Source organism: Artibeus jamaicensis, unplaced genomic scaffold (genome assembly GCF_021234435.1).
Source record: "Artibeus jamaicensis isolate MK-2021 breed Jamaican fruit bat unplaced genomic scaffold, CSHL_Jam_final scaffold_461, whole genome shotgun sequence".
Taxonomy (NCBI): Eukaryota; Metazoa; Chordata; class Mammalia; order Chiroptera; family Phyllostomidae; genus Artibeus; species Artibeus jamaicensis.
Window position 1 is genome coordinate 11,874,141 of NW_026522045.1, and position 22,693 is coordinate 11,896,833.

At 38.3% G+C, this 22,693-nt stretch overlaps 1 protein-coding gene across 3 annotated transcripts in view; it reads right to left on the reverse strand.

Annotated features, from left to right (window-relative positions):
• The window catches only part of CHRDL1 (chordin like 1), a 171,348-nt gene that overhangs the window by 21,867 nt on the left and 126,788 nt on the right, over positions 1-22,693 (reverse strand). For all 3 annotated transcript variants that reach the window (XM_053657497.1, XM_053657496.1, XM_053657498.1), the window contains exons 7-8: positions 20,193-20,260; positions 2,291-2,459 (exon numbers count right to left, since the gene is read on the reverse strand). In XM_053657497.1, coding sequence (XP_053513472.1) covers positions 2,291-2,459; positions 20,193-20,260 — 237 coding nt within the window. The remainder of the gene's footprint in view (positions 1-2,290; positions 2,460-20,192; positions 20,261-22,693) is intronic.

Sequence of the window (22,693 nt, forward strand, 5' to 3'; positions counted from 1 at the left end):
GATTTGGCTGCAAGACAGCAGCCTCAGGATGAATCATTGGGCTATTTCTTTCTCATCAAGTCCACTGGGTCACATTAAGAAATATGGAAGTGTTGGCTGCCTTTTCCTATCCTTTTCAAGAGGATAGGAGTACTAGGTACTCTGCTAGAGTACTAGGCACTCTAGCAGGTCAATCTGTGTAAAGATTTCCAAGTACCTAAGAATCCAAATCAGAGAAGCTCCCCAACCTTATAGTAAAATAGAATAGGGACTTGATGTCTAAACTGTGAGGCTCAGGGATGTGGATCAAATCACATGACAAGACAAGAAAGATGTGTTGTTCTCTCTCCTGCCATGACCTCTTCTCTCTCTCCCACAGACAGTGACACTCCCTTCTGGACAATGTAATCAAGTGGGTACACTGTCTGCTTCAAGAAAATTTACACTGGACTCAAGTTAAAAATGGTAGAGTCCTGTTGCTTCTCCTCTTTGACTCTACCAAGGGACCCAGTACATTGTATCCAAGAGGAAAATATAGTCAGCAGGAGAGCTAAAAAAGAAAAAGAGGCGCTGGTAGCTATGCAACTCCCAATGTTATATAGCTAGGATCCCTCTCCCCTAAATATTTGGACTAAAGAAACAATCTAGACTGGATGACAGCCTACACTCTGAAGTTCAATAGGGTGAGGTTAATTCTTTTAAGGGAAATGCAGCCTTCTTCCCACCAACAAATTCTCAAGATGATTTTGGATGCATCCATATGGAACATTGGGAGTTGGGTGTGGAGACAAGTGATTATCCAGTGAACTACAGTAGAAAGGTTAGGAAAGAACTGCTTTGACCGAATCAATTAGGGTCAATGAATAAATGTGAACCAGCTGGGGCTTTTGTACGACATGGAGAAAATCAAGGGATGAGCCTCTGCCCTGAAAAATGAAGAGGCCTGTAGGAATTATGGGATTTAGAATTTTCAAAGTCCATTTCCCCACACATTTTTCAAGGCTTTGAAATACTTTCAGAGCAAATGGAATCTATTAGAGGCAATTTAGTATTGAAAATCAAACTGCATCTTTACCTTACTCCTCCTCATCATCATTTCATAAATTTGTATCAGAATGCCTTGCAATTGAAAACTATTAAATTTCAAATCAAACCCTGATCGATAATAAATATTTCCAATTCCTCTTATATATCACCATTTTTTAATTGAGAATTTTATTTTGAAGGTTCTTTTTAAGCCTATTAGTTTCAAAATAATTTAATTTTTTATCTGTAATCTGAAATTTATATTTAACTAGTAACAGATGTGATCAGCTAGCTTTGGCTTGACTAACTTTGTTGAGATTTATATTAGTTCTTTGTAATAGATTGTTTTTCAACCCCTGTTATTCAATCATTTGATTTAATAATTTATTACTTTTAACCCATTTAGAGAACTGCCTTTGATTTGTTTTTCCTTTAAAGGAAACAAAACATGTTTATGGTTTCATAAATAGGAACTAGCTGAGTTCTTGCTCTGAAGAGCTGGCTGACACAATGACTAAAAAGGTAAACTGTTTTATTGAATTTCTCCTTTCCCCACCCCCACTACTGGGGATGTGCAGGCAGGAGAACTCTGTGTAGGAAGGAATGGGCCTTGGTTGTGTGTGGGTGCCTGCTTTAGCCAGCTGGCTGGCTAAAAGGTCTGAATGTCATTGTCAACCTGATCAGTCCTCTGGTCCTGAGCCAGGAAGTTTCTAGATTTTTCTCACTAGATTACTCATTCCTAAAGACAATATCCTCATATGAAGTAGAATTTCTGAGCCTGGGGCCTGGGAAATGTATCTTTTACAAAATTCCCAGGAGACTCTGTGGTACACTGAGGTGAGAGACTTGTTATTTCTAAGGTATGGATAAGAGCTCCAAAAGCATTTGGCACTGAGTAGCTTTTAATATTGGGTCTCCTACTGGAAAATGAACAGCCTCTCATTCTGGTAAAGATCTAGTGAACTTTCCCAAACAAAATTCAACCCCCAGGGGCCACTGAGAAAATGCTGGAGGCTGCATTAGGTGCATTTCTTACCTTTTGCTCTAAATAAGGACAGATACACTTGAACTATTAGATAGGCTCTTTGGATTGTATTTAGGGAAATCCTAAGTATTCTATGGAGTCACTTGTACATACTCAATTTGTAGACTTGATAGTCAGTAACCCACATGTGAATGTATTATATGCACTAGAGAAAGGATCCTTTCCTAGCTTGAGCCCTCCAAATACCATGGCTGCTGAAGCCCCGATGTGGATGTGGTACAAAAGGAACATGACTCTCACCTTGTCCATGTTTATGCTTGTTATTAATGACAATCTGCACAATGGTGCCTGAGGCTTGCTGGGAATCCATAAGAGCTCCCCGGTGACTTCTGACCCCAGGAAAGTGGGGAAGACCTGCAGTCTGTTGGCTTGGCACAGGATCATAGTGCGAGCGGTGGTAAGAATGTCTCTAAAATGACAAAGACAAATTCAGTTGCCTAAGTCCACCAGTGAAAATACAGAAATGGCCTTGAATACATTAGAAGGCATTTAATTTTTTTGTGATGATGTGTTATCTAAACTGCACATCCACCCACATCAGTAGAGAAATAGGGATGTAAGGTAAAGTAGCACTGGCAACATACTGAGATGTTTCTCTCCTCTTATAGAAGACTGGACTAGATTCACTTACAAACTTCTGAGGAAGCAAACAGCTAGGAAGGGTAAAGTGTCCTACCTGCTCCTAAGACTCAAACATTTGAGTTTCAGACTTAAGGTAGCAGTCTGCAACACAAGGCAGGATATGACAGAAGTCACAAGATAAATATAAAATACTGTGCAGGTTAGGACAAGAAAGAAAGCTTCTCTTTGGCGATGCATTGTGAGTGAGCTGGGCCATGCAGGGTGAATAGATGTTTTGGGGGCATAGTGGATCAGGAGTATTTCAGGCAGAGGTTTCCAAGTTGAGAAGGTGCAGCACAGAAAACAGAGTCCATAAAAGGTAATAGTTGAAGGATAACATTCCACAAGTTGGTTGGCACCAGATCAGGAAGGACTTTAAATGACAGGCTAAGGCATGAGGACTTGGTACACAACAGAGCTGAGAATGTGGAAGCCTTTGAGGGATGTTTCTAAAGCAGAGTGATAATCAAAACTGTGATTCCAAGCATTGAACCTTGAGAATGCATTGGATGAACTGGATAGGTAGAAGAGATGGAGTCAAGTACAGTCAGATAAATGTACTGAGATTCAACATAGGTAATGGCATGAGATCATACATCAGTGCACAGAGACTGTAGACATTTCATAGATAAAACAACTGACAGCACATGCCAGTACTAGAATTCAGCTCTGTAGAGATGAAGACTTTGTTTTGTTCACTGCTATATCTCCTGGGCCTAAAATACTGTCTAGCATCTAGAAGGTTCTTAGAAAAAAACTTTTTGAATGAATGAACCCTGTGGTCCCTAATAAAAGCTTAGAGTCTTGTATCACAAATAATCCACTCGTTGTTTCAGCAAGGGGTAAAGGCACATGGTGAGCCCACTATTCTGCTACTGACCTCTGTCCCTGGAGCTGAGGTAGAGTGAGGACAGAGGACAGAATGAATGAAGAACAGAACTTAAGGTTTAAAGTCTAATAGCACTGTGTTTTAGAGACAATTATTAGGGGTAAAGGAGGTGAGACCCATGTAAAAATTGTTTGCAGGCAACTGAAAAGGAAGATCCTGATATTTAGTGATAGAAATGGCAGGGAACATTGAGAAGATATTTATGGGGTCCGGTAATCCCAACATAAAATATTTAACACATTTATGTTCCACAGACATGCATATTGCAAATTTAACTTTGGGAATTGTTATTACTCTCTTGGGGTGGGCTCTGGTGTGAGAAGAGGGGGAGCTGATAGGAGCTGGAGTAAGAGAAAGGGAACATTATTCCTTTATGTAAGAAGATCACTCCCTGGTACATTGCTATAAAAATACACAAAAATAAGAATTTGCATCCATTTATTACCATGCACATAGACAAGATTCTCAGTGCAAATATTTTTCATACCCAGAATAGCTCATATGTCTTTTTCTACAATAATCACTCACATTTCACAAAGACCATTACAGACTGTTCTGTACTTTTGGGAGTTTGGCATCATTTTGCCAAAGGAACACAGAAAGGTCCATTTGGACTGTGTATGTCCTACTGATGCTAAAAGGAGGGAGTCTGACAGGACTAGAATTTGAGAGGGAAGGTCGCTGACCCAGGATAACCTACAAACACAGGAAGTTCTCTGGTCCATGAGGGTGAGTGCAAGATAAAAAGCTGTTCTTTCGTGCCAGGAACTCAGACTCTGGAAATATGATAAGGGTAGAAAAATGATTCAAGACAAAACAAAAGTCAAAACACTCAGTGATTTTGTTCAGAGACCAGGCAGCCCCCAGAACCTCATCTCATGTTAAGTCTTTTGTTTTACAGACAGAGAAACTAAGGAGAGGAGTTTTATTCAGGGTGACAATGAAGGTTGAGGTTTTGTAGCTGGCAGAAATGAGTGGAAGTAAGTAGCTAGTAATTAGAGGAAACAGAGAGGAAGAAATTAAGGAGGGGGAAGAGGAGAAGAGGGTGGGAGTAATGATGTCTGGTCAAGCTAGATAGTCCACAAATATTTGACTAAAAGCTGCTGTGAAGAAAAGTTCTTTTCAGTATGGAAATCTGCTGCAGAGTTCACAAACACATCAATGGTTTCAACTTTGGCTGCACACAGAATCACCTGGGGAACTGTAAAAATACTATTACCTAATTCCCATTCCCAGGGAGTTGATGGAATTAGTTGGGGGTAAGATATGGGTATCAGGACTTTTATATACCCCCAGGGGACTCTACATTTAAGCCAAGGCTGAGAGTCACTGACATAGAGGATCTTCTCTTTTAGGCCGGTATTGGGAGTGGTAATGTGTGATTTTGATTAAAAGTATTACTTTTAATCAAAAGTAATTTGACTAAGGAGACCTCTGGCCAAGATGGAGGCATAGGTAGATACACTTTGCTTGCTCACACAACCAAAACAGGACAGGAAGAAATTTAAAAACAAAATGCAACCAGAACTTCCAGAAAACTGAACTGTATGGAAGTCCAACAACCAAGGAGTTAAAAACAAACATTTATCCAGGCTGGTAGGAAGGGTGGAGATGTACATCAGGGTGGAGAGAACTTGCAGCAAGGCAGTTGCTGGAGGACCCTGTGGTCCCACATTTACATGCAGATAAACTGGAAGGAACAACTAGTGGGTGAAACAGATGGCACAACCCAGGGTTCCAGTGTGGGGAAATAAAGCCTCAAAAACTCTAACTATAAAAACATGCGGGGGTTGAGGCAGCAGGAAAAACTCCCAGTCTCACAGGAGAGTTCATTGGAGAGACACACAGGGTCCTGGAATGTACACAAACCCACCTAATGAGGAATCAGCACCAGAAGGGACCAATTTGCTTGTGGGTAGAAGAGGAACTGACTGAAAGCTGGCACAGAGCTGAGCAAGTGGCATCAGTCCCTCTTGGATCCTCCTCAACATACAACACCACAATGCAGCTACATGGGTTGCCCTGCCCTGACAAGTACCTAAGGCTCTATTCCCTTACTATGTAACAGGCATGGACACACAAAAAATATGGCCCACATGAAAGAATAGATCAAAGCTAAAGAAAAAAATATAGCTAAGTGATGAAGAGATAGCCAACTTATCAGATGCACTGTTCAAAACACTGGTAATCAGGATGCTCACAGAAATGGTTCAGTATGGTTACAAAATAAAGTAAATAGTGAAGGCTATGAAAAGTGAAGTACAGGAAAATTTATAGTTTTCCAACAGTGAAGAGAAGGAAACTGGGATTCAGATCAACAGTTTGGAGCAGAAAGAAGAAATAAACAACATCCAACCAGAACAGAATGAAGAAACAAGAATTCAAAAGAGTGAGGAGAGGCTTAGGAATCTCTGGGACAACTTTAAATGTTCTAATACCTGAATCATAGGGGTGCCAGAGGAGAAGAGGAAAAGCAAAAAATAGAAAATTTATTTGGAAACATAATGAAGAAGAACTTCCCCAACCTGGCAAAGGAAATAGACTTTCAGGAAGTCCAGGAAGGTCAGAGAGTCAGGAAAAAGTTGGACCCAAGGAGGAAAACACCAAGGCACATCATAATGGCATTAGCCAAGATAAAAATAAAGGAGAGAATTCTAGAAGCAGCAAGACATAAAGGGAAAGTCACCTACAAAGGCGTGCCCATCAGACTGTCAGCTGATTTCTCAAAAGACACCTTACAGGCAAGAAGGGGTTGGAAAGAGGTATTCCAAGTCATGAAATCCAAAGACCTACATCCAAGACTGCTCTATCCAGCAAAGCTGTCATTTAGAATGGAAGGACAGATAAAGTGCTTCTCAGATAAGATCAAATTCAAGGAGTTCATCATCACCAAGCCCTTATTATATGAAATGTTAAAGGGACTTACCTAAGAAAAAATAGTTAAAAAAACATGAACAGTGAAAGGACAACAAACTCACAGTTATTAACAACCACACCTAAAACAAAAGCAAACTAAAAGGACAGCTAGATCAGGAGTGGAAACATAGAAATGAAAATCTCATGGAGGGTTAGCAACAGGGGAGTGGGAGAAGGGGAAGGGGGGAGAAGGTACAAAAAATAAATAGCATAGATGGTAGGTAGAAAATAGAGAGGGGGAGAGCAAGAATATTATGGGAAATGTAGAAGCTAAAGAACTGTGACACATGGACATTAAGCAAAGGAGGGGAGTGGGGGAAGGAAGTGTGTAAAGTAGAAGAGAATGAAGGCAGAGAATGGGGCAACTGTAATGGCATAACCAATAAAATATATTTAAGAAAACTAATTTGAATGTCTTTCATTTTTTAAAAATTTTATTTAGTTATTTTTTAAGTACAGTTTTCTGTCTATTTCTCCCATCCCAGCAGACCCTGCCCCAAACTCCCCATTTCCCTCCCAATTCCACCCACCTTAATTCTTGTCCCTGTGTACTTCATACTTGTTCCTCCAAATCCCTAACCTTTTTCTCCCTTAAATTCCCTTCCTTCTTGCCTCTGGTCACTGTCCCCTTGTTCTCCATTTCAGGGTCTTTGTTTCTATTCTGCTTGCTTGTTTGTTTTGCTGTTTAGCTTCCTGTTAAAGGTGAGATCATATGGTATTTGTCTGTCAACAACTGTCCTATTTCACTCAGCATAATGCTTTCCAGTTCCATCCATGTTGTTGCAAAGGGTAATAGCTCCTTCTTTCTCTCTGCTGCATAGAATTCCATGGTGTATATGTACCACAATTTTTGGATCCATTCATTTACTGATGGGCACCTAGGTTGCTTCCAAATCTTGGCTATTGTAAATTGTGCTCCTGTGAACATTGTGGTGCATAGGTTCTTTGAAATTGGTGTTTTAGGATTCTTAGGATATAATCCTAGCAGTGGAATTGCTGGGTCAAGAGGCAGGTCAATTTTTATTTTTCTGAGAAAATACCATACTGTTTTCCATAATGGTTGTACCAGTCTGCAATCCCACCAACAGTGAACTAAGGACCCCTTTTCCCCACAACCTCTCCAACACTTGTTTGTTGCTTTGTTTATGATAGCCATCCTGAATGGTATAAAGTGGTATCTCATTGTGGTTTTAATTTGCATCTCTCTGATAGCTAATGATATTGAGCATCTCTTCATGTGTCTCTGGATCTTCTGTATGTCCTCCTTGGAGAAATGTCTGTTCAAGTCCTTTTCCCATTTTTTAATTGGGTTAGTTGTCTTCTTAAGTGCAGTTGTGTGAGTTCATTGTATATTTTGGAGATTAAACCTTTGTCTGAGGTATCATTGGCAAATATGTTTTCCCATACAGTTGGTTGTCTTTTTAATTTAATACTGTTTTCCTTAGCCACGCAGAAGCTTTTTATTTTGATGGGATCCCATTTGTTTATTCTTTCCTTTATATCCCTTGCTCTAGGGGACATATTGGTAAAAATGTTGCTGCATAGAATATCTGAGATGTTCTTGCCAATGTTCTCCTCTAGGACTTTAATGGTGTCACAGCTTATATTTAAGTCTTTTATCCACCTTGAATTTATTTTGGCATATGGTGTAAGTTGGTGCTCAAGTTTCATTTTTTTTGCACGTAGCTGTCCAATTCTCCCAACACCATTTGTTGAAGAGGCTATCTTTACTCCATTTTATGTTGCTCTCCCCTTTGTTGAATATTAATTGACTGTAGAGAGTTGGGTTGATTTCTGGGCTCTCTGTTCTGTTGCACTGGTCTATGTGCCTGTTTTTATGCCAGTACCAGGCTTTTTTGATTACAGTGGCCTTGTAATACAGTTTGATCTCAGGTATTGTGATCCCTCCTACTTTGTTGTTCTTTCTCAAAAGTGCAGCTGCTATTCGGGCTCATTTATGGTTCCATATAAATTTTTGAAGTGTTTTTTCTATGTGAAATATGCCATTAGTACTTTAATAGGTATTGCATTGAATCTGTAAATTTCTTCGGGTAGTATGGACATTTTGATGATGTTAATTCTTCCAATCCATGAACAAGGTATATGTTTCCATTTGTTTGTGTCTTCCCTGATTTCTTTCTTCAGGGCTGTGTAGTTTTCTGCATACAGGTCTTTTACCTCCTTAGTTAGGTTTATTCCCAGATATTTTATTTTTCTTTTTGCTATATCAAATGAAATTTTTTCTTTCATTTCTGCTTCTGCTGATTCATTGCTGGAATACAAAAGTGCCTTCGTCCACACTAAGAAGACACCCAACCCAATTAGAAAATGGGAAAAGGACTTGAGCAAACACTTCTCCAAGGAGGACATACAGAACATTCAGAGACACATGAAGAGATGCTCAATATCATTAGCTATCAGAGAGATGCAAATTAAAACCACAATGAGATACCACTTTACACCAGTCAGGATGGCTATCATAAACAAAGCAACAAACAACAAATGTTGGAGGGGTTGTGGGGAAAAGGGGTCCTTAGTTCACTGTTGGTGGGAGTGCAGACTGGTACAACCATTATGGAAAACAGTATGGAATTTTCTCAGAAAAATAAAAATCAACCTGCCTTTTGACCCAGCAATTCCACTGCTGGGATTATATCCTAAGAATCCTAAAATATCAATATCAAAGAACCTATGCACCACAATGTTCATAGCAGCACAATTTACAATAGCCAAGAGTTGGAAGCAACCTAGGTGCCCATCAGTAAATGAATGGATCCAAAAATTGTGGTACATATACACAATGGAATTCTATGCTGCAGAGAGAAAGAAGGAGCTACTACCCTTTGCAACAACATGGATGGAACTGGAAAGCATTATGCTGAGTGAAATAAGCCAGGGGTTGAAAGACAAATACCATATGATCTCACCTTTAACAGGAAGCTAAACAACAAAACAAACAAGCAAGCAGAAAAAAAAAACAAAAACAAAAAACAAAGACACTGAAATAGAGAACAAGGGGATAGTGACCAGAGGGGAGAAGGTAGGGAAGTTAAGGGGAAAATGGGGGAGGGATTTGGAGGAACAAATAGGAAGGACACAGGGACGAGAACTAAGGGGGTGGAAATGGGAGGGAGGTGGGGAGCAAGGGGCGGGGGAGGCTGGGATGGGAAAAATAGACAAAAAACTGTACTTGAAAAATAACTAAATAAAATTTTTTAAAAAGTGCCTTCGATTTCTGGGTATTGACTTTGTAACCCATTGTTTTGCCAAATTCATTAATTAGTTTGAGCAGTATTTTGGTAGAGTCTATAGGATTTTCCATGTACACTATCATGTCATCTGCAAACAGTGACAGTTTTGTTTCCTCCTTTCCTATTTGGATGCCTTTTATTTCCCTTTCTTGCCTGATTGCTGTGGCTAAAACTTCCAAAATTATATTGAATAGAAGTGGTGAAAGTGGACATCCTTGTGTTGTTCCTGTTCTTAGTGGAAAAGCTTTTAGTTTTTGGCCATTGAGTATGCTGTTGGCTTAGGTCTCCTGTATATGGCCTTTATTATATTGAGGAATGCTCCCTCTATTCCCACTTTGCTGAGTGTTTTTTATCATAAATGGGTGTTGTACCTTATCGAAAACTTTTTCCACGTCTATTGATATGATCATGTGGTTTTTGTGTTTGCTTTTGTTTACGTGATGTATTACATTTACTGATTTGGGAATGTTGAACCAACTTTGCATCCCTGGGATGAATCCCACTTGATCATGGTGTATGATCTTTTTGATATATTGTTGGATGATATTTGCCAATATTTTTTTGAGGATTTTAGCGTCTATGTTCATCAGTGATATTGGCCTGAAGTTTTCTTTCTTTGTTGTGTCTCTATTTGGTTTTGGAATTAGGATGACGCTGGCTTCACAAAGAGAATTTGGGACTTTTCCATCCTTCTGGATTGTTTGGAATAGTCTGTGAAGAATAGGGGTTAGCTCTTCCTTAAATGCTTTGTAGAATTCTCCTGTGAAACCATCTGGTCCAGGGTTTTTGTGTGATGGGAGTTTTTTGATTACTGCTTCAATTTCTTTTGCTGTTATTGGTGTGTTCAGATTTTCTGCTGGTTTTTCATTGAGTTTTGGGAGATTATATTTTTCTAGAAATGTGTCCATTTCCCCTAGGTTTTCAAATTTCTTGGCATATAGTTACTTATAGTAATTTCTTACAATCCCTTCTATTTCTGTGGTATCAGTTGTAATCTCTCCTCTTTCATTTCTGATTGTGTTTATTTGAGTCCTTTCTCTTCTTGATGAGCCTACCTAAAGACTTGTCTCTTTTGTTTATCTTGTCAAAGAACCAACTCCTGGATTCATTGATCCTTAGGATTGTGCTTTTAATTTCTATGTCATTTAGTTGTGCACTAGTCTTGTTTATTTCCTTCCTTCTGCTTGCTCTGGGCTGTCTTTGTTGTTGTTCCTCGAGTTCTTGCAGGTGTAGGGTTAGGTTGTTTGTTTGAATTTTTTCTATCTTCTTTAGGTAGTCCTGTATTGCTATAAACTTCCACCTCAGGACTGCCTTTTCTGTGTCCCACAAGTTTGGGGTTGTTGTGAGTTTGTTTTCATTTGTTTCCCGAAACGTTCTGATTTCTTCCCTAATTTTATTCTTGACGCGTTCCTTGTTTAATAGCATACCATTCAGTCTCCATGATTTTGAGTGTTTTGAGCTTTTTCCTTTGGGGTTGGTTTCCAATTTTAGCCCTTGTGGTCAGAGAAGATGCTGGGTATGATTTCAATTTTCTTGAATTTGTCGCGGCTCATTTTGTGTCCTATCATGTGGTCTATCTTTGGAAATGTCTCATGTGCATTTGACAAGAATGTGTATTTAGCTTCTTTCGGATGAAGGGCTCTATATATATCAATTAAGTCCATTTTATCCTGGGTGTTGTTTAATACCACAATATCTTTGTTGATAATTTGTTTGGAAGATCTGTCCATTTTTGATAGTGGGGTGTTAAAATCCCCTACTATAATTGTGTTGCTGTCAATATCTTTCTTGAAGTCCTCTAAGATTTTCTGGATATATTTGGGTGCTCTTGTGTTTGGTGCATATATATTTATGATGTTTATGTCATCTTGGTGGATTCTTCCCTTGAGTATAATGAAGTGACCTTCTGGGTCTCTCTTTATGGCCCTCTTTTTGAAGTCTATTTTGTCCGATATGAGAATTGCTACCCCAGCTTTTTTTCTTGTCCGTTTGCTTGGAAAATTTGTTTCCAGCCTTTCACTTTTAGTCTGTGATGGTCTTTTGTCCTGAGGTGGGTGTCTTGTAGGCAGCATATGTGAGGGTCATGCTTTCTTATCCATTGACCTATTCTGTGTCTTTTGATTGGAGCATTTAATCCATTTATGTTTAAGGGTATTATTGATAGGCACTTATTCACTGCCATATTTGTAACTGTGTTCCTCTCTGTCTCTCGCTTTTTCTTCCTTTCCTTAAAGTAGTCCTTTTAGTATTTCTTGTAGGACTGGTTTGGTGGACACATATTCTTTTAGACTTGTTTTGTCTTGGAAGCTCTTTATTTGGCCTTCTAGCTTGATTGAGAGCCTTGCTGGGTAAAGTAGTCTTGGTTGTATGTTCTTATTACTTGGAATATTTCTTCCTATTCTCTTCTTTCTTGAAGTGTTTCCATTGAGAAGTAAGTAGCTAACCTTATTGGGGCTCCCTTGTATGTTACCTCTTTTTTCTCTCTTGCTGCCTTTAAGATTCTCTTTTTGTCTTGGAATTTTGCCATTTTAATGATGATGTGTCTTGAAGTCGACCTCTTTGGGTTCCTCTTGATTGGGACTCTGTGATTCCTGGATTTGTGTAACTTTTTCTCTCATCAAGTTAGGGAAATTTTCTCTCATTACTCTTTCAAATACGTTTTCTACCCCTTGTTCTTCTTCTTCTTCGTCTTCTGGTATTCCTATTATTCGGATATTATTATGTTTCATATTGTCTTGCATTTCTCTTAATCCCTCTTCATTCTTTCTGAGTCTCCTTTCCCTTTCTTGCTCTTTCTGTGAGATGTTTTCTACTTTGTCCTCCAACTCCTTAATCCAATCTTCTGCCTTATCAATTCTACTTTTGAAACTTTCTACTGTGTTCTTCAATTTGGAAATTGTATTCTTCATTTCCTCTTATCCCTTGCTGATATTTTCTATTTCCTTTTTCTTGTTGATATAGTTTGCGGTGAGATTATTGTAGGTCCCCTGTAGTTTCTGGTAGCTCATTCTGAGCTCTTTCAACTTCCTGATAACCAGTCCTTTGTATTCAATGTCTAATAGTTGACTTGCCTCTATTTCATCTAACATTCTTTCTGAGTGTCCCCTTTTCCTTTCATTTGGGGATTGTTTCTTTGTCTTCCTATTGTCTTCCTATTGTTCTTTGCCTTCCTCTTCCTAGGAAGAGTCTCACTTCCTAGAGTTTGTGAGACTGTTCTTGTTAGCCTCAGCTTCTAAAATTGATCAGTTCTGACTCCTTGGGTTTATGTTGTGAACTTCTGTGGTATAATACCTGTGAATTTCAGTGGTGCAGACTCCTTCACGTATCTTGATATTCTCCATTTCCACCTACTCCTTTTATCCTTTATGTGTAATCAATTGGAAGGGGAGGCAAAAGTGTTTATGACAGCAGAAGAGTATTTTATGATATTTCCAGTCACAGCTGGTAGAGAGTAGATAAGCAATCTTCAGGCTATATATAGTATTAACCGTATTCTTCAACCCAACTTGCCACTTTTATGAAAGGATGGACAAAGATAAGCCTCTTTTTGGGGAGAGAAGGCTTGTTAGTTGGAACTAGAAAGCAGTGAGGTTGCAGACGGTCAGATTTTGCAGTAAGGTGAGTGTAAGGAACAGTAAATAGGTGTAGTGTGTGAGCAAATAGAGTTAATCACTACAGTAATAGAAAATAGGGACCTGTACAATGGGCTAAGATCCAGGAGATGGGTTGTGAATATTTACAGTTGTATAGATCAGCTATTATTTACAGTAATATTAGACCAGCAATCATATAACCAACTCTATGTGATCTGTCTGAGTAGGGGGTATAGAGCTTTAGGTATTGTGCTAAAGGAAAACAAGTGGCATGGAGTATAGAGTATTAGCAAAGCACTGTGGAGGAAAGAACAGGGGGAGCCTGTCTAATAATACAATATAACTATTCAAGACTAAGAAGCCTATACAGAAAGAGGAGTAATACAGAGATAATATTAAAATATTAAAGAAGTGAGAATAATGAAAAAAACATGCAACATTTCGTGGTTTCTCTGCTATAGGAAAGTGAAATTTGTCTCTCTGTCTCTACTGTTGAGATGCCCCCTCTTTGGGTCCCACTCTGGTCCTTTCACAGTTCCCAGTTGTTTGTGTCTCTTGTGGGTAAAAGAAAACGAAGCAACAAACAAACAAAAAGGCAGGAGAAGGGAGGCAAAAGTGATGAGTTTGAGAAGAAGGGAAGAAGGACTAAAACAGGGAAAAAGAAAGTAGAGGAACAAAGTATAGAAAGATAAAGCAATAATAAAATTAAAAAATATATAAGATTACTAAACAAATGCAAAAAAAGTTACTAAAAAAAGGGAAAAAAGAAAAAAAAGAATAATAACAACAACAGAAAAACCCTTCCCTTGTTGGTTTGAAAATGTCCAGACTGGTTTTTCTGGTTGCAGTAGGATCTCTCTGTGGGTTGGGATGCTGGTGCAAGTGCACGCACCAGCCGGGATACAAGACTGGGGTGTGGGCACCCGCACACTTGTCAAGCTGCTTGGGTCCCACGGGTTCTGGTAGGGTCCTTTCCAGTCTTGTGGCGGGACTCAACCGCTTCTTCGCCTGTGCACACCGTCCAGGTGAAACTGGCAAGGTGCTTCCCAGTCCTGTGGCGGGGACTCAGAGGCTTCTGTGCCTGTGTGCGCCGGGCTGTCTGGGACCCGGGGAACTGGCAAGGTTCCTCGCAGTCCTGTGGCGGGGACTCAAATGCCTCTGCTTTCCCCCTGGCTCGCTGCAAGGCCAAGTGGGAAGCAAGCCAAGCTGCCCTGGCAGGAGAGCACCTCAGTCCACTTTCAAAAAAACTCTCCAGACAGCCTGCCTCTCAGCCCAGCCCAGTCCCCAGCCAGACCAGTGAGGACAGTGCACCTCTCAATTCTCCCAGGCTGGCGACCACAGACTCTGCAGTTGAACACGGCCCTCTGTCTTTGTAACCCTCCCTGATAATGCAAGCAGGCAAGCAGACAGGTCTCTGCCCAGTGTTGTCCAGTTTTGCTTATATGGGGAGTGGGGGAGCTGCTGGCCTGCGCTGGTGGCCACTGGGGCCGCTGGGTGCCCAGGCTCCTGTGGCAGACACCTCTGGTGCTGGTCTCAGACCAATGGCTCTGGACCCTGATCCTAGAAGCAGCACCGGGGCCACCTGGCCGGGGGTTCTGGCTCCCGTTGCCACTTTGTCTCCATTCTTGTCCCCAAGACCCCACTGACCTGCCGCTGTCTAGTGTTTCAGTGTCTGTCACAATCTCTGTTCTTTTAATTTCACAAATGCTGGATAACCGATGGTTTAGTGCGCTGCTTCTCTATAGACCTGCCAGGATTTTCACCCACGAGTATAGGAGCTAGAATCCGCCCCTTCCTACTCCGTCGCCGTTTTCCTTTTTCTAGAATTTGTATGTCTTTACTAGCAAAGTGCTAGGTAGGAAATAACTAATACTATTTTTAATAATAAAGCTTTGTAACATTATTTATTTTTAATATTATTCTTGTTGAAAGAATACTGCAGTGTAATAAGACATGCTTCATAATGCACACATGTAAATGAAAGATGTTACAACTACTTGATAATTAGCTATGGTTAACATAGAAGCAACTCATAACACTTTTTCATAATTACATTAGACAAGATTAAAGATAAGGACAGAATCTTAAAAGCAACAAGAGAAAAGGAGACAGTTATCTACAGAGGAATTTCCATAAGACTATCAGCTAATTTCTCAAAAGAAACCTTACAGGCAAGACCTACATCCAAAATTACTCTACCCAGCAAAGCTATCATTTAGAATGGGAGGGCAGATAAAGTGCTTCCCAGATAGGGTCCAGTTAAAGGAGTTCCTCATCACCAAGCCTTTATTCAAGCCTATCTGAAATGTTAAAGGCACTTATCTAAGAAAAAGAAGATTAAAACTATGAACAGTTAAATGACAACAAACTATCAACAGCTGAACCTAAAAAACAAAAACAAAAATAAAGACTAAGCAAACAAGTAGAACAGGAACAGAATCACAGAAATGGAGATCACATGGAGGGTGGGCAAGGGGAGGGGGGAGAATGGGGGAGAATGTACAGGGACTAAGGAACATAAATGGTAGGTAGAAGATAGACAGGGAAAGGTTAAGAATAGTTTGGGAAATGGAGAAACCAAAGAACTTATATATATGACCCATAGACATGAAGTAAGGTGGGGGAATGCTGCTGGGGGGGGGCACATACAAGGTGGAAGGGAATAAAGGGTAGAAAAAAATGGGATGACTGTAATAGCATAATCAATAAAATATATCTGGAAAAAGTAAAAGTAATGACTCTTTTAGAGTTGTTGCCGTAAACAAATGAAAGAGACTTACCAGGAGCTATTCTAATCTTGTAAGTTATAGCAAAAAGGAAAAAGGCATCAATGCCTCAAAGTTGTAAGTGAAATAGGAGCTTATCTTAAAAACCAACTAAGAGTAGGCTGCTTGAGAGAGCAGATCAAAACAGATAGAAATAATTTCATTCATATATGGAATGTAAAACAAAGCAGTAACAAACAAAACAAAGAATATCTCATACAGACAACAGAATGGTGGTTACAAAAGGGAGACTGGGTTGGGAGAAGGGCAAAATGAGTAAAGGGGGTCAAATATATGGTAATGGATGGAAACTAGTCTTTTGATGCTGAGCATGCACCAAAAGTGAATACAGGCATCAAATTATAATGTTGTACAACTGAAATTTATATAATGTTATTTAGCAATTTTACCTCAATAAAAATTTTTTAAAAAAACTACTTGGGTAGAAATGATCATATGGCTATACTTTTAAAAAATCATTTTTAATTTACAAATTTTTTTCAATTACAGTTTACTTCCAATATTATTTTGTATTAGTTTCAGATTAGCTATGCTTTGTTTTGTTCTGTTCCACATTCTATTGACTAACTTAAAGAACTGATACATATTTCAAACTTTTGAGGTAGAAAATTCCCACCAATATAGCAGTTCCCTATAAATTTCTTCCATATTGTTATAAGATCTAAGATACAGGGTTTTATTAGTGGAGATAGGAAAGTTCTTAGAGTTCAGAAAGGGAAAATGCCTTCATGACTATGACCCTATACTGGAGTTTTACAAGATATTACTATTGTGGGAAACTGGGTAAAGGGCATACATAATCTGTATCATCTCTTACAACTGCAAGTGAATATAGTTATGGCAAAATAAAATGTTTAATCTTAAAATGATTTTAGAAAGTGTTCTCATCCATACAGCCATGATCACACTTATATCTCCCTCACTAGCAATCAGGAATATCCCTGTCTGGGAGTCACTTAGGCCACTTTTCTTCCCAAACCATTGCCAGACAATGTGAATGACACATGAATTTTTTATTCATTTCATATTGTTTCTATCCCAAAGTCTTTCATTTTTCTAAAGGTAAATCTATGAATAATCTATTGGGGACAAATCTGAGTTTGGCTGTTGTCTAAAATAAAATTATGCTTGCTCTCATGTTTTGGCTTTTACTCTGTACCTACCTTCCCCCATTCCTCTTCCCCACACACATTCCCCATAATGGTACTAGGATGAGTTCATGTGAAATTATGACCCAGAAATTGAACAGAAATCATTTCATGTTTCTACAAAGGAGGCTTAATTGAATCTACTTGTTTTTCTTGTATACTTCATACAGCTTGGTAAACTGATGGTTTTCAGCCAACTTGGCAAAATAAAGTAATCAGCTGTGTTTCTGTTGAAGTTTTGAGGGTCCCCTCTAAATAGGGGCAGTCTAATAAATTGGAAACGTGTTGTTAAGGCTGCCTTTTTTTCTCCCACGCAGAAAGTTGCACTGCAAGGATATTTAGAAAGGGATTCTTCTACTTTCTAATTTTTGAGTGGAAGAGAAAAAACAAGTCTGGAGTTTCTCTCTGATTTGGGAGAAATTCATGTGCATTACCATTAATAAAAAGCTTCCCTCTGCCCAAACACACACAAACATTTCACTTTCTTTTACACCATTCATTTAACAGGTATTTACTGGGTGCCTAGTATGTGATAGGTACATACTTTTTTCATTACTATAGATGCTATTTATTATTCAAATTATATCACAAATATCTCTATCTTTTAGAACAAAGTAAATATTTATAATAAGGTGGAACTATGTGGAAATTTTGGTCTACAAGGACCAAATGTTTGTTTCTAGAGATAGGCCTTGAACTCCTTTGAAAATCGATAACTATTTCAAGGCCCTGCATTCTGTATCTGAACTCTTTTGCTACAGGAAGTACTGTATTAAATCCAAGCCTATCATCAGAAGTTTAGGAAGAACAATGAGGGTGAAAGATAAGGGATAGTGTTGGGGGCAGCATAAGACAAAGTCAAGAAGAAAGGCTAATTAATGGCCTATCAGAAAGACCACTGAGGTGGCCACGAAACTTGGAGTTCTGAGCTAAGGCACCTAGATTAAGGCACACAGCTCAAGGTGACTGAGATCTAAATTTGGTTTTAAATGTCATCTGATTGACAACTACTAATTTACCCACTGTCAACTTCCTACTACAAACACATATTGGGGCTGAGAAAATTACAACACAACACAGAAAAGCGAGGCTGTGGGTGTTGGCCAGCTGGGGGCATGCAAATCAGAAGGGACACATGTGATGGCTGGCAAACATGGCCTTAGCAGCACTGTTTGTCTGTATTGGTCATTTTATTGTCTCCTAACAACACCTTCCTCACACCCTCACTATAGATCTGCTGTATAATATTCTAGACTTTTCCCTTTTATCCAATGCATGTTGAGAACTAATTCTTGGTATTTTAGAAAATTCTTTAAATGTTATTTATTTAAAAGTTAATTTATTCTCATAATATAGTTTGATGCCAGATATGTGGAGTGATAGGGGGAAACTGGAGACAACTATAATTGAACAACAATAAAAATTTTTTAAAAAGAATATGAAAAATTAATTTATAGTCATTGTTAAATATCAAATAATACAAAAGATATAAAATAAAAACTTAAAGTTGATCTGTCCTCATGCCCAATTCTCCACCCCTTGTGAGATTACCACTATATGTTGTTATATGACTTTAAAGATTTTTTATGTACATTTACACACACGCACACAAAATTTTTACATTAGGATATGATAGTATAAATTGTGTCCTCTACCTCATTTTGCTTCCATAATATATCTTTGATGTCCCTCCACTCTACTGCATTTCTATTGCATTCTTTTTTTAAAAATATATTTTATTTATTTAATTTTAGACACAGGGGAAGGGAGGAAGAAAGAGAGGGAGAGAAACATCAATGTGTGTTTGCCCCTCAAGCACCCCCTACTGGAGAATCTGTCCCACCATCCAGGCATCTTCCCTAGACTGGGAATCGAACCAGCAACCTTTTGGTTCACAGGCTGGTGCTCAGTCCACGGAGCCACACCAGCCAGAACTCTACTGCATTCTTTTTAATGCCTGCACAGGGTCCCCGAGTTAAGGTGTTTCACCATGCCTCTGTTGACAGACACTTAGGTTGTCTATTTGTTTTTCTCTTATGAAAGAAATGCTGAATTGAATGCCCCTGAACAGTTTTTTTTTGTACAATGGTGCGATGAATACCTATTTTATGTGCAACAAATGCCTTTGTACATATCATACATATTTGTAAGTCCTTTAATATGATAAGTTCTTTGAACTGGAACAAATCCTTTCAAGATTTGAAGAAGCCTTGAATGTTGCTGTATTTAAACATATACATTTTTAGAGAGAGGTTCTACTTTTTTCATAGCTTCAAAATACAAAGAAACAAGAGATGCTATTACTATACGTAGAGAGATGCCTACTCGTAAAGTTTATTCTGAGATTAGCACCAAGAATAAAAATGAGATGTTGTGGGATGAGAAAGGAGAATCTATCTTGCTACCTTTCCTCTCTTCCAGGGATATAAGTGAGAGTCTAAGGCTTGGGGAGGGTTTATGTGGCATGTCCAAAGTACCTTTGCTAAAAGCATGGGCAGGCCTACTTGACAATCCACAGAACCACTTCACCATTCTGGATTGGTGTAGTGAGTTACCTGCTTGCCTTAGAGAAGACAAACATTTGGCAAGTCATCCGGAAAGGAAACCAACTTTTGATCTAGATGAAGGGCTCCCAAGGGCTGGGGCTCCAATTAATTAATTAATTTAGTGATTAACTAATTAATTAATTTTCTTTCTTTCCTTTCTTTCTCCCCTCTCCTCCCCTCCCCTCTTCTATGTCCTGCTATGGTTACCAATTGTACAGTGCACTAAATGGTTACAGGTTGGTGATAATGCCATTTATGTTTTTGAGGAAAGGCAAGAAAAATAGTGTTAGAAATAGGCCCTTTTATGGAGCTACTGGGAGAGTAGCCATGGAGAGAGGAAAGTTTGGCCTGATGCTGTGGAATGTTGAATTATTAGAGCTATTCACACTTACTGCTTCTCTGTTGGCAGGTTGCTGGAAGATATCACCATCAGAATGTTCCCACGACAATTCTCCATCTCCTATTTATTAAAACGAAATAAAAAAGACACTGAAATAGAGAACAAGGGGACAGTGACCAGAGGGGAGAGGGAAGGGAATTTAAGGGGAAAAAAGGGGAGGGATTTGGAGGAACAAATGTGAAGGACACAGGGATGAGAACTAAGGGGGGTGGAAATGGGAGGGAGGTGGGGAGCATGGGGTGGGGGGGGCCGGGATGGGAGAAATAGACAAAAAAACTGTACTTGAAAAATAACTAAATAAAATTTAAAAATAAAATAAAATAAAAAAAATGTGAAAAAATAAAAAAAAAAGAAATAAAAAAGAATCATGTATATATAGAAGGGGAAAATATCACCCCTGTGATTCAGTAATATTTTGGTTCTATGATCCCAAAGTTCTCTAGATTTTTTTTAGAATAGAAAATATTTAATATGAAAATGCATATTCAAAGGAAAAAGTTTATTAAGATTTACATTATGATAAATGATAAAATTCAAATATCCTTCTTTTGAGAGTTCAACTTTTGTATTCTTTTCTCTTGAACTATCCTGACATTTTTTCCAGGCTTTTTTATTACTCTAGATGTTTTAACTATTCTTCAAAAAATCAACACTGGTGTCACCCCAAAAAGTCAATAAAAAGGAAAAAAGTAAAAATTTTAAAAACCTGCCATTTTTTTAAAAAAGCAACACTAAAGGATGTGCCTCATTTATCAAAAACAACTCCGAAGAAAGTTACCACTTTATAAAACAAACCATCAAACAACATTGCCCATAATTTGGAAAATAAAAGGGAAAATAATCACTTTCCACTGTAATATAATCATCATTGTCACTTTTGCTTATCTTATTCCAGTGTCATATTTTACCTGAGTTTAAACTACCCCTAACAAATGAGAGCTTTGAATATTTGGTCTGTTATGATTTGTTAAATTCACCACTGTACCTCTGCAAAATTATGATATAACCTGAAAGTTAAGGTAAAATTTGCTAAGGTTGGAGTGTTTACATAACCAATATCTAAGATAGCCATCTCTATTTTTTTTGGCCCAATACACCTTTCCTTGAACAGCTAACCCCTATAATTACTGTCTTCCACAGCAACTGTCTTTGGGAGGACCACAGCCTGGAGAGCTACAAACATAAAGCAGATATGGATATTTCTCAGGTGATTAAAGATAAAAAACTAGAAGATAATTCCCAAGAATATTACCTTTGTTATCTATGATCAAGCTAGCAGATGGGAATAACTTGGTTTTAGAGATATTTGCATCACTCTAAGTGGGCACTATTTGTGTGCATGTGTGTGTACAGAAATAGAGATACTGATAAAAAGATATAGATTTATCTATATATCTAGATGAGGATAAACCCAATATCAATCCAACCATATATTTTATGGGATAACAGGAAATACAAAAGAATATATCATTAATAATTTTCTATTTTAATTCACCTCCCAAGGTTTCAAAACTTAAGTCTAAATAGTAATATGTCAGTGGTTCAAACATATGGTAGTACTCTTAAGGAAAATTATGCAGTATCATTGACTTTTAAAGCTTGAAAAGCACCTCAAAATTAGTTTGATAGCAATATTATAATCAGCCAGTGACATTAACAAATTACAACTTTAAATTTTTGTGATTCAGAGATCATCTTATGAAAAAAAATTAAGAATTTTGAAGATTTAACTATGGTTGCTATGTTAACCTTTTTAAAATTATCACTTTGACTGTATAATTGTAACAGATCAAAACCATTGATCAAAACCATTAGTGGGTTCCCATCCTAGATGCTCTATAATTAGCTACAACCTCATCTTTATTGAGCACTTACCTGCCACTCAACTATCTCAGCTACATAACAGTGGGAATTCTCTGACCTTGCTCTTTATTGAACATGTGTCTCCCATTCTTGCTTCCATTATTTTGCTCATGTTATTCTTTTTCTTAAATTTTCTTCTTACCTCGCAAACCCCATTGCTCCCCTATGCCTATGAAAAGCATTAAGGTTTTCTTCCTCTACAAAATTCTCTTCAAGCATTCTTACATATTTCCCATTGCCTAAAGGACTTAACATCTTGTGGCCTAAGAGATGCATAGGAGTTCAAGCATAATTTTGTCCAGCTGCTACATTTAACAGATGTAGAAACCAAGGCTCAGAGAAGGGGAGTATCAGCCATTCACAGTCACATAATGAGTTCATGAAAGTTAACAACAAACTCCCAGATTCCCTGGCTTTCAAATAAATGTGTACCTTACATAATAGCTGGGTTTATTATTTGTGTTGTTTATGGCTGTATCACCATAATCTATAACAATGCCTGACCCAGAGTTTTCACTCAATAAATGCTTGTCAAATGATGGAATTGGAAGATATTCTCTGGCCACTTATTTAAAATTTCAAACTCCTCTAATGTCTTATCCCCTTCTTTGTTTTTTCTTCTTAGCACAT